General features: G+C 33.9%; 1 protein-coding gene across 11 annotated transcripts in view; it reads left to right on the top strand.

The window, feature by feature from the left end:
* Window positions 1-3,124: 3,124 nt before the first annotated feature.
* LOC128988979 (ATP-binding cassette sub-family C member 5-like) overlaps window positions 3,125-13,856 on the top strand; it is a 72,144-nt gene continuing 61,412 nt past the window's right edge. For 5 of the 11 annotated variants that reach the window (XM_054410803.1, XM_054410812.1, XM_054410813.1 and 2 more), the window contains exons 1-2: window positions 3,126-3,586; window positions 7,499-7,590. In XM_054410803.1, coding sequence (XP_054266778.1) covers window positions 7,523-7,590 — 68 coding nt within the window. In that variant the 5' untranslated portion in view covers window positions 3,126-3,586; window positions 7,499-7,522. Of the gene's footprint in view, window positions 3,587-7,498; window positions 7,591-13,856 lie in introns of all 11 variants that reach the window. The other 6 variants (XM_054410805.1, XM_054410806.1, XM_054410808.1 and 3 more) reach the window with 3 other exon arrangements.

The raw sequence follows: 13,856 nt of genomic DNA, 5'->3' as shown, positions 1-13,856 counted from the left end.
CTTTTATACTAATAAATGAATTTCTGGTGTTCTTTCTTGAATTCAAAAATAAATGGTAATTGAAAGTAGGCAAAAAAGGCAAGTGCCAACCTTACAATATATATAAGCTAACCCGATAAGGAATAATTATGTTCCTTTAAAATTGATATGTCACACGTATTTCATAATTTAAAATTTTCTAAGAGCAATAAAGCATTATATTTTTTAACACAACATTTAAAACATATCATAAATTCATCCTTTTGTTGAAACTATAAAAAACTTGTCATGCAGTGAAGAATCAATTTAAAATCATAACTAATAATGTAAACATTTAATTTTGACAGTTTCAGTAGACTTTTGAATACAATTTTAATATTAACAGCTGGTTCATTAAAAGTAGTATAAAATTATCCATGTGGTCGTAATGTAAACAAAATTGCTGAGTGAACTTTAAAGGCCTCTGGGGCAGAGTCCCAAGGAAATTTACCTCGTTTCTCTTTTGAGGGCTCACCTACAGACCAATACCTTTCCTTAGACACCCCTACCAAGTTTCTACACCCAGCCTTTCTCTCAAATTAGCTGTGACAAACCCCCCGTTTTCCTCCATAAGAATAACATGGGATGGGACTTTAAAGGCCACTGGGGCAGAGCCCCTAGGGAATTTACCACGTTTCTCTTTTGATGGCTCATCTACAGACCAAGACCTTTCTTTAGACACCCCTACCGAGTTTCTACGCCCAGCCGTTCTCTCAAAATAGCTATGACAAAGAAAAACAGTTTCAAATTAATATATAGATTCCTCCATGTTAATCTTATGTTAAACTTTGATGAATAATCCTGCCCAAACTAATAAAGATTTCAAAAATTTAAAAAAAAAACTTTGCAAAACTACAGATCAGGCCAATTTTTTTACACTTTAATCATTAAAATCGAAATTCAATCTATGCCTGGCTTGTTCTCAGCCAGGTCTTTGCCCATGAGAACGTGACTTGAACTTGAGATCTTGCGATCATCTTTACTTTTCATTCCTATGAGGGGTCAGCGAGCGTTTAGTATTGTTCATGAGTTTGTAAAGAAAATGATTTAATAATTTAAATTTTTAATTTCCATATGTTTATAAGGGCATTTAACAACTGCGCAATTAATAAGTACTGTAAACCATATTACTGTAAAAGGCCGGTCTTTATAAATTATATAGTTCTAAAAGAAATTTCTATTTGACCTCTTTGTCACAAAAACATACTTCTTTGTATAGTGATTGTTATGTAAATGCAGTTGTCATCGTAATCTACAATTATTGATCTGTCTAAGTGTTATTTTTTCAATAAATGTAAATATCTTGTTTGGTAAACAAAGGATGTAATTGAATCTGTAAGTTAAGACAAGTATACGAAAACTACAGTTTTCCATTAGCTCAAGCCTAAATTATATTGTATGTAATGTAGCTTGTTATATTTCTTTATTTTGTCACGTAAAAACATTTAAATTATGTATGATGTATAAATATAAAAAAATTTAACAACAAATCCATTTAAAAGTAAAGTTTAGACATTGTTACGGTCGACATTGGTACATTATCATTGGCGAAAATGCACATGCACATTAACATTAATGCGGCTATGTGTTTAAGTTGAGACACGTTTGTAGAAAACACTAAAAAGGCAATCTTCTAAACAATTTTAAAATATTTACAACTTTAATTATATAGAAATGTTCATAACACAGTAAGTAATTCCATTAGTTGCATAAGCTTTTACGTGAGTCTTTTTAATTAATTGAAAATTAAGTCTGTAATAACTCTTAAAATAGCTCCTGTAATACCGGTACTTGATAATTGCTTGATTTCTAGCAACGAGTACACAAGTTAAAAATTCAACAATGCATTAACATAACAAGCTCTCTTTCACGCTGCAAGACTAGTAAACGGCAAAAGTAAGGCAGAACGGCAGAACTGCGGTATTGGTTTACCATACACGCCTGCAATGATGTGCTGCAAACCGTGCGACGAATAGCTAAATGAACCGTAGAGTAAGTGAGCCTTCTAATATTTGTAGAGGGTTCACTTACTCTACAGATCATTGTGCCAATGAACTGTAGAGTAAGTGAGCCGTCTTCTATTTGTGTAATAGTTATCATGAAATAGGCTCGTATAGTATACGAGCCTACTCCTGTAATTTATTTAAATTCAGTATTTTGGCTCGTATACTATACGAGCTTATTCCTGAATTATTCAAGAATTCATACGCTTGGCTCATAGGCACAATGATCTGTAGAGTAAGTGAACCCTCTTCATTTATTTGATATTTTTGATCGGCTCGTATAGTATACGAGCCTGTAGTGCAAGTGAACCTTCAATATTATTTACGAAGCTCGTATAGACTATGATTTGTAGAGTAAGTGAGCCATGTGTTTTAAGAATTACATATTTGGAGGCTCATTGTGTCAATGATTCGTAGAGTAAGTGAACCCTAACCGATCGACGGATCAAGTGCCTCCAAAACTTTCAGATTAGTAACATTTAGATTTTTTAAAATTATGATAAACCAACTGGTATTACTAACTAAATGCTTACCTAACGTAATATTCATTTTAATGAGGAAAGAATGAAAGAGTGTAATTGCATGTATTTTTATTTTATATAGTACTAATATAAATTATGCTTCTAGACATTTTATATCACTATCACAGAGACAGTTTCTGTCTCCTCCTCTCTCCTCCTCCTGTCGTTTCAAGACACTGAGCTAAAATTATAACTGGAGGTAGCACTGCCATGGCAGAAGTCTGTCAAAAGCGAGTCGCTGATTTTGTTAGGTTGGTATAGCAGTAAGTTTTCTTACCATAGCAATAACATGGCTTCTTATAACTAGGTTGGTATAGCAGTGAGTATTTTTGTCATACTTGAATACTTTTAATACTTTAATAATTTTCTTTGAAATGGCGAACATACAAAGTAGGTATTTTAAGCCAAGTATAATAATAGTTATATCAATAATATGGCTTCTTATGGACACCCACCTCACGCAAACATGGCGGCTGGCGACACGCATCTTTGACATTCAGTGCTACCTCCAGTTAGAATTATAGCTCAGTGTTTCAAGAAGTCTGAACTAAAGTGATTGTGATTGTTGTCGTTGTCAGTAATGTCAGTCCCTAGTGTTTTGTTTGTTGTTACCAGCTGGTGATGATGCTTAATACTCAGCTGAGTTGAGTTTATTATTCCGTTGATCTTGATCGCTCCCTTTTAGCTTTCAGCTCAGCAGTCAGTTTTCGATTTAGCCTAGTTTTCATTGTTTACTAAGTTAGGCCTAGTTGTGTGTTGTGTACTTGTCAGTGTCAGTCAGTCAAAAGTTAAGTTTTTTTCAAGATTGTGCTATGGTTCAGGATTGTGTGATGTGAACTTGCCAACTTGGTTAAGTAATTAGTCGTTGCAGTCTTCTGTTAAAATCTTTTGGTTGTTCTCTGCTCTTTCTCATAAACCAAAAATACCTAGTGAATTAAATGAAATAACTAGTGAACTAACCACAAGGTAAAAATAATTCTCCCATATTGTCTGTGGAAAGCACTCAAGATTGTTCCTAACTTAGATTTGTTAATAATGAAATATGTAAGTAGCCTAAGTTACCAGCACAAGATACAAAACTTAATTAGGCCTAGGATAAGTTAATTTAGCCTATAAGGGAACTTAGTAGTCCTAATTGATGCTAAAAATCTAAGAGGCTAAGCCTAATGAGTTTATATAACGTAAAGGCGTGCTTACACAACCTAAACAACCAAAATAAATTTTTATTTTGTTCCATTTTGCATATGTTTAACTTATAACATTTCTCTTCTTTTATAAAAGTAGCAATAGCCTATGTTACCTACCAATGACTGATCAGAGGAAAAACCACCGAAAAAGAATCCACCGATTCCGTCAAAGCTCTCTCGTATAAATTCAAAATGTCCAACACTAAACTGACATCGGGGTTAAAAGGACCTAGGCCTACCATTAGAGGTTCAGTAAGTTAGTCTACCATAAAAAGGTAGCCTTCATTAGGCTGGTATTTGATTCAAGATTATACTGAACTTAAAAGCCTTTCAGTGGTTTCTATCATCAAATGAAATAAAATCATTTTATTGGGCCAAAGTAAGTTAACAATAATACAATCGGTTTGGTAACATACTTAACAAACTAGCATATATGGTAGTCCTCTTAGACCACAAACATGGACAAGTCCAATCATTACCTTAAGTTGCAATAAAACTATAGGCTAAAAAAATTAGTATCAAAGTGCAACAATAAAAACTTTAAATAGTAAGACCCACGGTAAACATTTACAACCCACACCTACCCAAAATAACTTACACTTCTTAACAGTTTAAAAACATCTTTTAGAACGTTTTAGGTGAATCAGGCATCCAAAAAAATAACCAGCAGGTCTTCTCCAGCATCATGATACAGCCTACCTGAATATCAAACATACCCGCTTGTTAATGTTAGGGGAAGTAACATATTCTTGGAGATAAGCAGGATTTCATTGTTGAAGTTGAATTCAAACTGCCATCTTAGTGCCAGAGCGTTCCTACATCCAGTACATTCCAGCTACATTAAGTTAAAAATGTTAAATTGAGTACCTATGATATTTTTAGTCTGCCTACTTTGTCTGCAATGGAATGTTAAAATGAGTGCTGTCATTACACTGTCCCACCCTTTGTGAGGTGAGCGCTTTGATCAGATTTTTGTATGTACGTACAAAAATATACACACCAACTGAAATTTATTAGCCCATAAAAATGGTTTATTTTACCTAATTGCGTCAAACGATCCGTGTGCAGTTAGTGCAACTACAGCTGTTTCATACCACTAGGGTACATCTTCAGGTTGTTGGTAGAACGTTAAATAAAACAGCATTCATTCATAGATGAACTTGTCGAAATAAATATGTCTATATACACGAGATACACAAAAAACATTTAAATACACAAATTTACGAACTTGGCCAAGTGACGAACACACGAGACAGGCGCCGGTGGATGTTGCGTCATGACTCTGGTGAGTACCCTCCAAATGAGTACCGTACATGAGTACATAATCATGTTTCCTCTGATCATTGTTGGGGACATATTTATTTTGACAAGTTCATCTATGAATGAATGCTGTTTTATCTAACGTTCTACCAACAACCTGAAGATGTACCCTAGTGGTATGAAACAGCTGTAGTTGCACTAACTGCACATGGATCGTTTGACGCAAAAAGGTAAAATAAACCATTTTTATATTGCAATTTTCGATCCAGAGGCTTATCCACCATGAAATTGAAATTTATTTCCAAGTTTGGGATTGTTATGGCAAAGCTAGGTAACGAGTGAAGGCCAAGTGAGCAGTTGTGCATTAACTTTAAAAATGGCTTAAAACTTGGTTTTCACTTTTTGTCATAGTCTTCCAGGAATGTCAGTTCTGCAACAAGTCTTTCTTGTGATCATCTGTTTTAAGATCTTCGAATTAATTTGACACCACCATTTGGAGACAATGTTCCATTGAGCTACATATTGTTAAACAGTAATTTTGGCGGATTTCATAATTTACTTAAATATTTTTACTATGATTAGGCCCTTAAAATTTAGTTACTTTTAAACCTAACAACTTGTAGGATCAAAGAGGTTATCTAGGTTGTTTGTTGGTCTGGTCGGTTCAGAAGTTATCCGTGATTTTAATATAATTACCACTTAAAACTTTTGCTTATTCATAATCTAGTTGTGTTCATGTTGACCTTTGATCGTAATTTTTAATTAAAAAAAATCTTGTCTTAAAATAATGACCTTTTCTAACTGTTTCACATGTTTATTTGATCTTTATCACTTAGAAACTCAATTTCTCTTTAGGCCTAAGCTAGGCCTATAGAACTCAATTTTAACTGTGGTTAAACTACAAAATATGTAGTAGGTTTAAAACTGTTCTAGTCCGTAGCTGCACTTGATCATTGGGCTTGACAAGACGTGGTTTAGGTAAACAGCTGGTCTTAGCCAGTGGCTAAAGCAAACTACCTAGGTCATCTTACTCCATTCTTTACTCATCCTGTGTTATATTTAGCTTTTAAATACGCACTTACCAAGTGTAAGTCCCTGTCTAAAAATAATATTGAATTGTCCGATGATTTATTGGATTTGTTGGCAGTTTCAAAACTTTTTGTCCAACTGTGGGCTATGTGTCACTGTCTATTGTAGGCTATATCTGTCAACTTTGACTATTGATACAACTACACATTCAATCCCCACATTAAAGTTTTTTCCAGGTTTTTTATCAAAATGGTCATAGTTGATGAGAGCCAGCGAAATTATGTAATTTACTGATTTCTGTCAATTAAACAAACTTTTTCTAAATAACTTCTTTACAGCATTGTACGTGTTATTAATTTTACGGAAAGTAAATAAAAGATACTTCTCATAACACTTAAAACATATTATTTACGCTTATACTGTTACTCACAAGACGGTAAATATACAAAAAAGATGGTAAGTTGGTAACCCAATAAGCGAATACCCAATAAATTCGCTTATTGGGTCTGATGATGATTGGAGTGTCCAATCGAAATCGATCACCACTTACCATCTTTTTTGTATATTTACCGTCTTGTGAGTAACAGTAAGCGTAAATATATGTTTGAAGTGTTATAAGACGTATCTTTTATTTACTTTCCGTAAACTTTTTCTCTAAGTCAAACTGATCGAACAACTCATGAGCTATAGCAACTGTTATAACCCATTCTCTATGTCAGCAACAAAAAGGTACCAGCGCTTTCTGTGACACACACACAACTTTGTTCTTTCTTAATAAAAATTGGCGACAGATGGTCCATATACAGTGTGATTGAAAAGTCCTGGAACGGTGTAATAGCCTATATTTTTTACCTTTATATATAATGTTAATGAGATTTGGTATACATCAATAATGACCATAAATGTGTACTCTTTTAAGCTACTATCATTTTTTTATCCCTTAAAGGGGGATGTTGTCCGTTTGACTTGGGGCTGTCTCGGTTGTCCGGTTTGCGGTCATGTGTTTTACCAACTAAGACCTTTAATTTGATGCCAAACTCGACCTATGCTGCTATTTAAGAATTTTGTCTGACTCCTTGTGGGCCACCTCCCTCATGGGATAAAAAAATATATATATAATTAATAGCTTAAAAAAATAGACATTTATAGTTATTATTGATACCAAGTCTCATTACCTACTTTATCTATAACAGTAAAAATATATTACACCATTTCGGTACTTTTTAATCACACTGTAAGTATATCTACATAGTATCCAATAGTAATGTTGTCAATAAAAAACTGTTAATATATTGGCGCTAGATTTTTAGCGTTCATGGTAACTTATGGATGTAAAATAATTACATGAAATCAGAATAATAATTCCTGTGGTTCAAAGGGTCAACTCCCTTTTGTTTTCACAATCAGGCCTTTCAAATCACACTGTTGCTGTATTAAACCTCTCTGCTCTATGTTGTAATATGTTTTATTTGCATTTTAGAGATTTGAGTGATCAAGATTCTTTATGGCTACCCCGGGTGGATCGCCATCCAAATGGGACGATGTGGATCTCAACAACCTCTCTGACGATGGGTGAGTCCACAATTTGTTATACGGTTTAATGTACGGTTATTAGTTCTTAAGTTGTATTTGGGATAAAATATGTCTGTTGCGTCCCCATCTCAATTTATAACATAATGCTTAAAAGCTAATACTGCTCAAAATGGATTTTTCTAAGAATAATTTTTGAAAATTGATTGTTAGATATAATAGCCAATGAGTTGGTTTAGATAATAAAAAAACTAAAATCCACAGAGTATAACTTATGTAGGCTAGGAATCTTAAATCCAATTTAACCATGAGATTACTTTGTCAGTTGTTGATACAAATAAAATATTTTGGTTTTTTCATCACAAGTGCAATGTTTTTTATTTGTATTTTATAGTACCCATTGGTACCATTAATCCTTGAAACTCAGAAGGGGGCCCCGGCCCAGTCAAGTGTAACATTATTCCAAACAACACAAAAACAGTTTACTTTTATTAGGCACGTATTACGTGACGCTTGAAAATAAGTTGGCAGCACTTAAAGATACCACTACTAAGTTACTATCAGCTGATGCATATTTCTCATTTTGTTAAATGCTTGGATTTAACCTAACCTAAAAATGTGTTGTATAGGGTTTGAAAGACTAATTATTTCTATGCTTTATAGTAACTGTAGGAAAAATGTAACGTGTAACACGAGTGCAAATTGCCTTTGCTGAACTCAAGAAACTTCACACACGTTTGTAACAAATTTAATCAAAATCAGATGACTTTTGCTCGAGTTATCGGGCTAATGGACATATAAATAAATAAATAAATAAATTTACATATATCAATATTTATAAAAGAGGAAGTTTGTATATACATATATATATATATATTTTTTTAACTTTATGAGCTCGGACACCGTTGGACCGATTGCCATGAAACTTAGTACTGAGGGTGTAAAATTGTAAAGGTAAAGGTAAATGGAAAAGGTTTGTGTGAAGTTAGGTGCAGATCCGTCAAATGGGCTCCGCCCCAGTGGCTCTGCAGTTTCCCATGTTAACCTTATAAGTACAGTAGAACCCCTCATAACCGGCCACCACGGGACCAAGCCCCTGGCTGGATAACGATTTGGCCGGATAAACCAACCTACAATGAAAATGATAATTCATACCAGTTATAACAATAGGTAATCAATATATGCAGTGAAAAGTATCATTCCAGTCTGTTCTGGGATTATAAAAAAAAAAATAAACATGTTTGTAAAAAGAAAAAAAAATATTTGTAGGTTAAAATCGTTAAGTAATGAAGAACGTACAAATATTATGATTCCAGGCAACAAAAACTATTAATGAAGTTGAAAATGACTATAAATTGGACTTGAAAATCATTAAGAATTAAATAGTACATGCATTTCAACCACAGAATTTGATTTAAACTCAACATTTTTATCCATTTTGTAAAATACAAAAAATAATAATATACTGTACTGTACTAACCCTACTTTGGAAATAATCAACCAACTGATCAAAGGTTAGGCCTACTAGCTCAACTTAGTATAGTGACACAGCAAAAAAATTATAAACAAACAGATAAATAGTGAGAACAATTTATTTGATGACTTGAGCAGTCACAAAGACAAGTGCGTGCATCTAAACGTCTGTAAGCTGTGAGAAAACATTTTGATATTGGCTTCCTGGAAGGGGCCGGATAAACAGAGGACCGGTAAAACCAAGGCCGGATATGAGGGGTTCTACTGTACTCATATTTAAATGGAATAAAAGAATCTTAACAGAGCTGTTTCAACTAAATAATTTGATCCTTTGATGTTCAATAGCATTAAAAGGTTATGAGGTTTAACAACAGGATGCAGCACTATTAAGGGGTGAAGTGGGGTAAGTGTACGCGCAGAGGTGCCCATCCCCCCTAAACCCAGAGGCGCAATCCCCCCCCCCCCCAAGCCAAAGGAGTAGTCCCCCCAATTTATGTTGTCGTCTATTTAAACCTACCCTCCCCCCACCAATTTATCTGACAATTTTCCCTTTACCTCATAAAACGAGTATTTAGTAAACTTGAGGTAGGTACAAAAAACAAACTTGCTGATTGAGAATCAAAATTAAATGTTTAATAGGAAACGTCATTTAACGATACTTATCTAACTAATGGTTGAATTAGAAATTTATCAATTTACAAAATTCCGAATTTGTATTGTCAGCCAACATGTGCTCAGTGGCATTAATGTTTAGAGGGCTTAAGAATTCAAAAAGCTTTAAGTGTATTAATAATACTTTGGCAAAAAGTATCTTAATTGTTTCAAAATTACAGGCAGAGTCACGAAATAAGTCAGACTTGTTGCTCGCCACTTCCAGGCTGCCTTCTACAAAAATCGCCAGGCAAAATACCATGCCACCAGAACAAAAGGTTTTTGTGACGAAGTAATCTTATAATTCATTTTTATAGCCCCAGGATTGCCTTTTATGACTATTAATGGTAGAAACGCATCTTGTCAGACAATCCGTTTTTACACAAAACACGAAACGATAACAGATAGGCCTATCAATTCACACGTGTATATTGCCGCGGGCAGGACTGGAAGTAAACTGAATCAGGTTATGACGGAAAGACGTGGTCTCTGGTTTGTCGTCTGCGTTATCAAAAGCTGATATTGGACTAATTATTGTAGTGACGGAGGAAAGTATGTTGAAAATATAATGGGATTCACAATTGAGTTTTCCATTTAAAACTATTGACAATAATAACCAATTTATATGCTGGATATAAATGATGGTCTCGAAATTCCACAGTACTGCACGAAAGGAAATTTATTAAATACTTTGAGGAGTTTGAAATATATGAATACATAAAATTGAGGACAGCACAAAATTTTATGAGTGAAAACACTCAATTAATTATGAAACCCATTATATTTTCAATACTCTTCTCAGTCACTACAATAGTCCAATATCAGCTGTTGAAAACGCAGACGACAATCCAGAGACCACGTCCGTCCGTCATAACCTGAACCCGATTCAGTTTACTTCGAGTCCTGCCGACGGCAATGTACACGCGTGAATTGATAGGCTTATCTGTATTCTGTAATCGTTTCGTGTTTTGTGTTAAATGTTTGTAACGTATTCTGACGACTCCTCCAGAAGGGGATCTTTTGTAAATCCTGACTATGGTGGAGTTAAAGAACCAACAAAACATATGTAGCATGTAAAGTTCGACACTGGCATGTTAAGGATTGTCTGATAAGGTGCTTTACCATTCTTAGAAGCAATCTTAATTACGAACGGCAAAATGTTGTTGGTGTTGATAGTGAGCTACTTTTAGTGAGAAACACTTTTTCGGACTGCTTGTACAAAATTATACAGCCATTATGACAGCTAGCAAAAAAACTAAATATCCCCCCCAAAATCCCTTAAAAAAGTCCCCCCCCCAAAAAAATTCCTGTTTTGCGCCACAGTACCCCCCCTCTGGGCACCCCTGTGTACGCGCCAAAACGACTAGTTGCACTTTAACTTACAATAACTTCAATTGTATTTCAGATATCTTAATGAAACTTGGTGAGCAGAAAGCTTGGAATGTTTTGTGTATGTGGTATTTTTTTTAAATTGTAAATTATTAAACTTTTTTTTATATAAATTTTTTTATAAACTGATGTCCTGTGCGTACACTTGCCCCTGAAATCGGGGTAAGTGTACGCACCCCCCTTATACTTTTATTAACTCACATTAGGTGGAATCTGGGGCAAGTGGAGCATAGCTTAGAATCTGCTGATTAAAATGGTTTTTTATTTGTTAAATTAGCTCCAACTGTTCAGGAGTTATGAACTTTGTTGTGGAACTCCGCATACAATTTTCGTGAAAGGGCTAATTGGTACATTTACAATTATTATTATTAGTGTGTTAATAAATTATTTTACATGAATTAAATGCTGTAAAAAACTTATTTAATATCTCACAAATAATGGTAGGCTAGTTAGAATCTAAAAACACAATTTTAAATATGCGTATACAATTTTTTCCTGGAGGTGAATTCTGCACTGTAAATGACTTTTTTTAAATTCCGCCAAATAATTCTTAAGCAGTTCATATTAGGCCACATGACTATTTCACTAACACTATATTTAAGGAACTGTTCACTTGCTTCGAAAATACTTATTATTTACATATTTACAGCTAGTTTTTTTTAATTTTTTTTATTGAACGTTGACAGAAAAGAGAGAAGCGTCAAATATTAACTCCCCCCTTCTGCCTGGTATAGGTTCTGGTACCATTTTGAGCACATCCTGTTCAGGAATGACTGAACAGTCTTCTTTTTTAGGCCAGTAAAACATGTTGTCACATTTTTTTCTTATAAACCTAACGACAGGCCCGATGTCATCTAATGCATTTTTTGTCATTGCATTTAGGGCTATGTACACTTACCCCGGGGCTGGAAGTACACTTACCCCAACCACTGTTTAGCCCGGGGAAAGTGTACGCCCCCCCTATTTTTTTTAACAATACATTTTAGAAGCACATAAACCACATTTTTGGATTCCTCTTACAAAACTGTATCAGTGTACCAATTTTCAAATTTCTATTTCTATTTTTTGATTTTATATGATTTTTCAAAATTTGAAGGCGGTACTTTCGTAGTAAGTAGAAATGCAAAGGTGTTTTAAAACTTAATTTTCATGTATAAATAATTATAAATGCTGATTTCTGACTTCAGAATCTGAAAGATCACATTTCAAATCATATAAAAAGATGAATTAAAAATTTTTTTCCCCATTTATGGCCTATTTATAGTCAACGCGTCCACTTGCCCCGTGCATACACTTACCCCACTTCACCCAATATTGTTTAAATTGATGACAACAGATAATTTGAACCAAGCAGCAACAAAAAGCTGTGATACAGAATGGGAATTAGAGTTATGTTTTTAATTTAATAAATAATTTTTGATTGTGGGAATAAGTTGTTTTATTTTTTAAGTGCATACTTCATTAACTTATTTACTTTCTTTTTTCCTATTTGTTAACAAAAATGTTTTGTGTTCGTAAGGTAAAAAAATAATGTTTGGGAAACGGTACAAATAGTATTGCATGGCAACGCTGGTGGCGCTGCCTACGGATTGACAGGCAAAGCTCTCTCAAACCGCTTAATGCTTTTTACCATGCGGTTCTGGGTTATAGTAGTACGTTTTCTGTGATCTACATACAGAAAATCCATGGAACATAATTATTCTCTTTAGCGTTCTTTTCCCGTTACGAAGAACGGGTATGACTGCTAGTATATATATATAGGAATTTCAAGGGATGGTGTTTTTTGGCCTCTGGGAACATCAAAATGAAAAAGTAAATCAGTCCGGGGTCCAGGTCTTACTAAGAGACCTACAGTAATTAATGGCTTATTCCTTTTGAATTTTGGTTGTCTTGTGATACCATTTATTATTTGAAATACTCTTGTTATATAATGACTAAATCACCATTACCGTTTTTCAGTAGGTACGGTAATTTCAAATTATTAATATTTTCCATTCAGTAGAGCAATACTCCGTTACAAAACTCATGTAACGCCAGACACTTTTCAAAGTTGTTTTCATCAACTTTTTTCCAAAATATCGGCAAGTCCTTTTTTACAGTAAAAACCTATGACTGATTTGGTTGTATTCTTTCGATACTTTCTAAAATTTTGCTTTTATTCAACTAAAAACAAATATGAATGGATCAGAATTCTACATTTTCATTCGATGCATTGACATTTGATTTAGATTTGAATAAGCAAAATGAATTTTCAGTAAAAAAACTGTCATTGTTAAAACCACACTCTAAGATAGAAAACTACATAACAGATATGACAGCACTTTATCAAACTTCCTTCCAGCAATATTCCTAGAACCCCATTCTCTAGTCCATGATAATGAGTTACCGATTAGACATTACAGCTTAATAGTGACAGTTAACTTGATAAAAAAGCTTCCATTCAATATTTTTTCAATCCAATTCTCTGGAAAAAATTGATTCTGTTACACTTTGTCATGGAATTTTCACTTAAACTAACGTTTGCTGAAGAACGCCATTAACACAAAACCCATAAATAGACATGAACACAAAATTACTTGAAAACTTCCCTGCCACAGCAAACCTGCAGACTAAGCAAATTTCCATTTCTCTGATTGGATTTTTACTCAAATATTTCCATTAATAAGTCATATTAATATCATCAGCTTGAACAAGTACTTAGGTTTGCTGCTATGAGGAATGGAAAACATGTTTTTTATCAAATGCTAATATTATTGGACGAAATAAAAAAATTGCCAAATTGGTTCAACATGAAG

The sequence above is a fragment of the Macrosteles quadrilineatus genome, unplaced genomic scaffold (genome assembly GCF_028750875.1).
Source record: "Macrosteles quadrilineatus isolate MER2022 unplaced genomic scaffold, UCM_ALF_1.0 Scaffold_3__2_contigs__length_128488019, whole genome shotgun sequence".
NCBI lineage: Eukaryota > Metazoa > Arthropoda > Insecta > Hemiptera > Cicadellidae > Macrosteles > Macrosteles quadrilineatus.
This window is presented reverse-complemented; position numbering and strand designations above follow the sequence as displayed.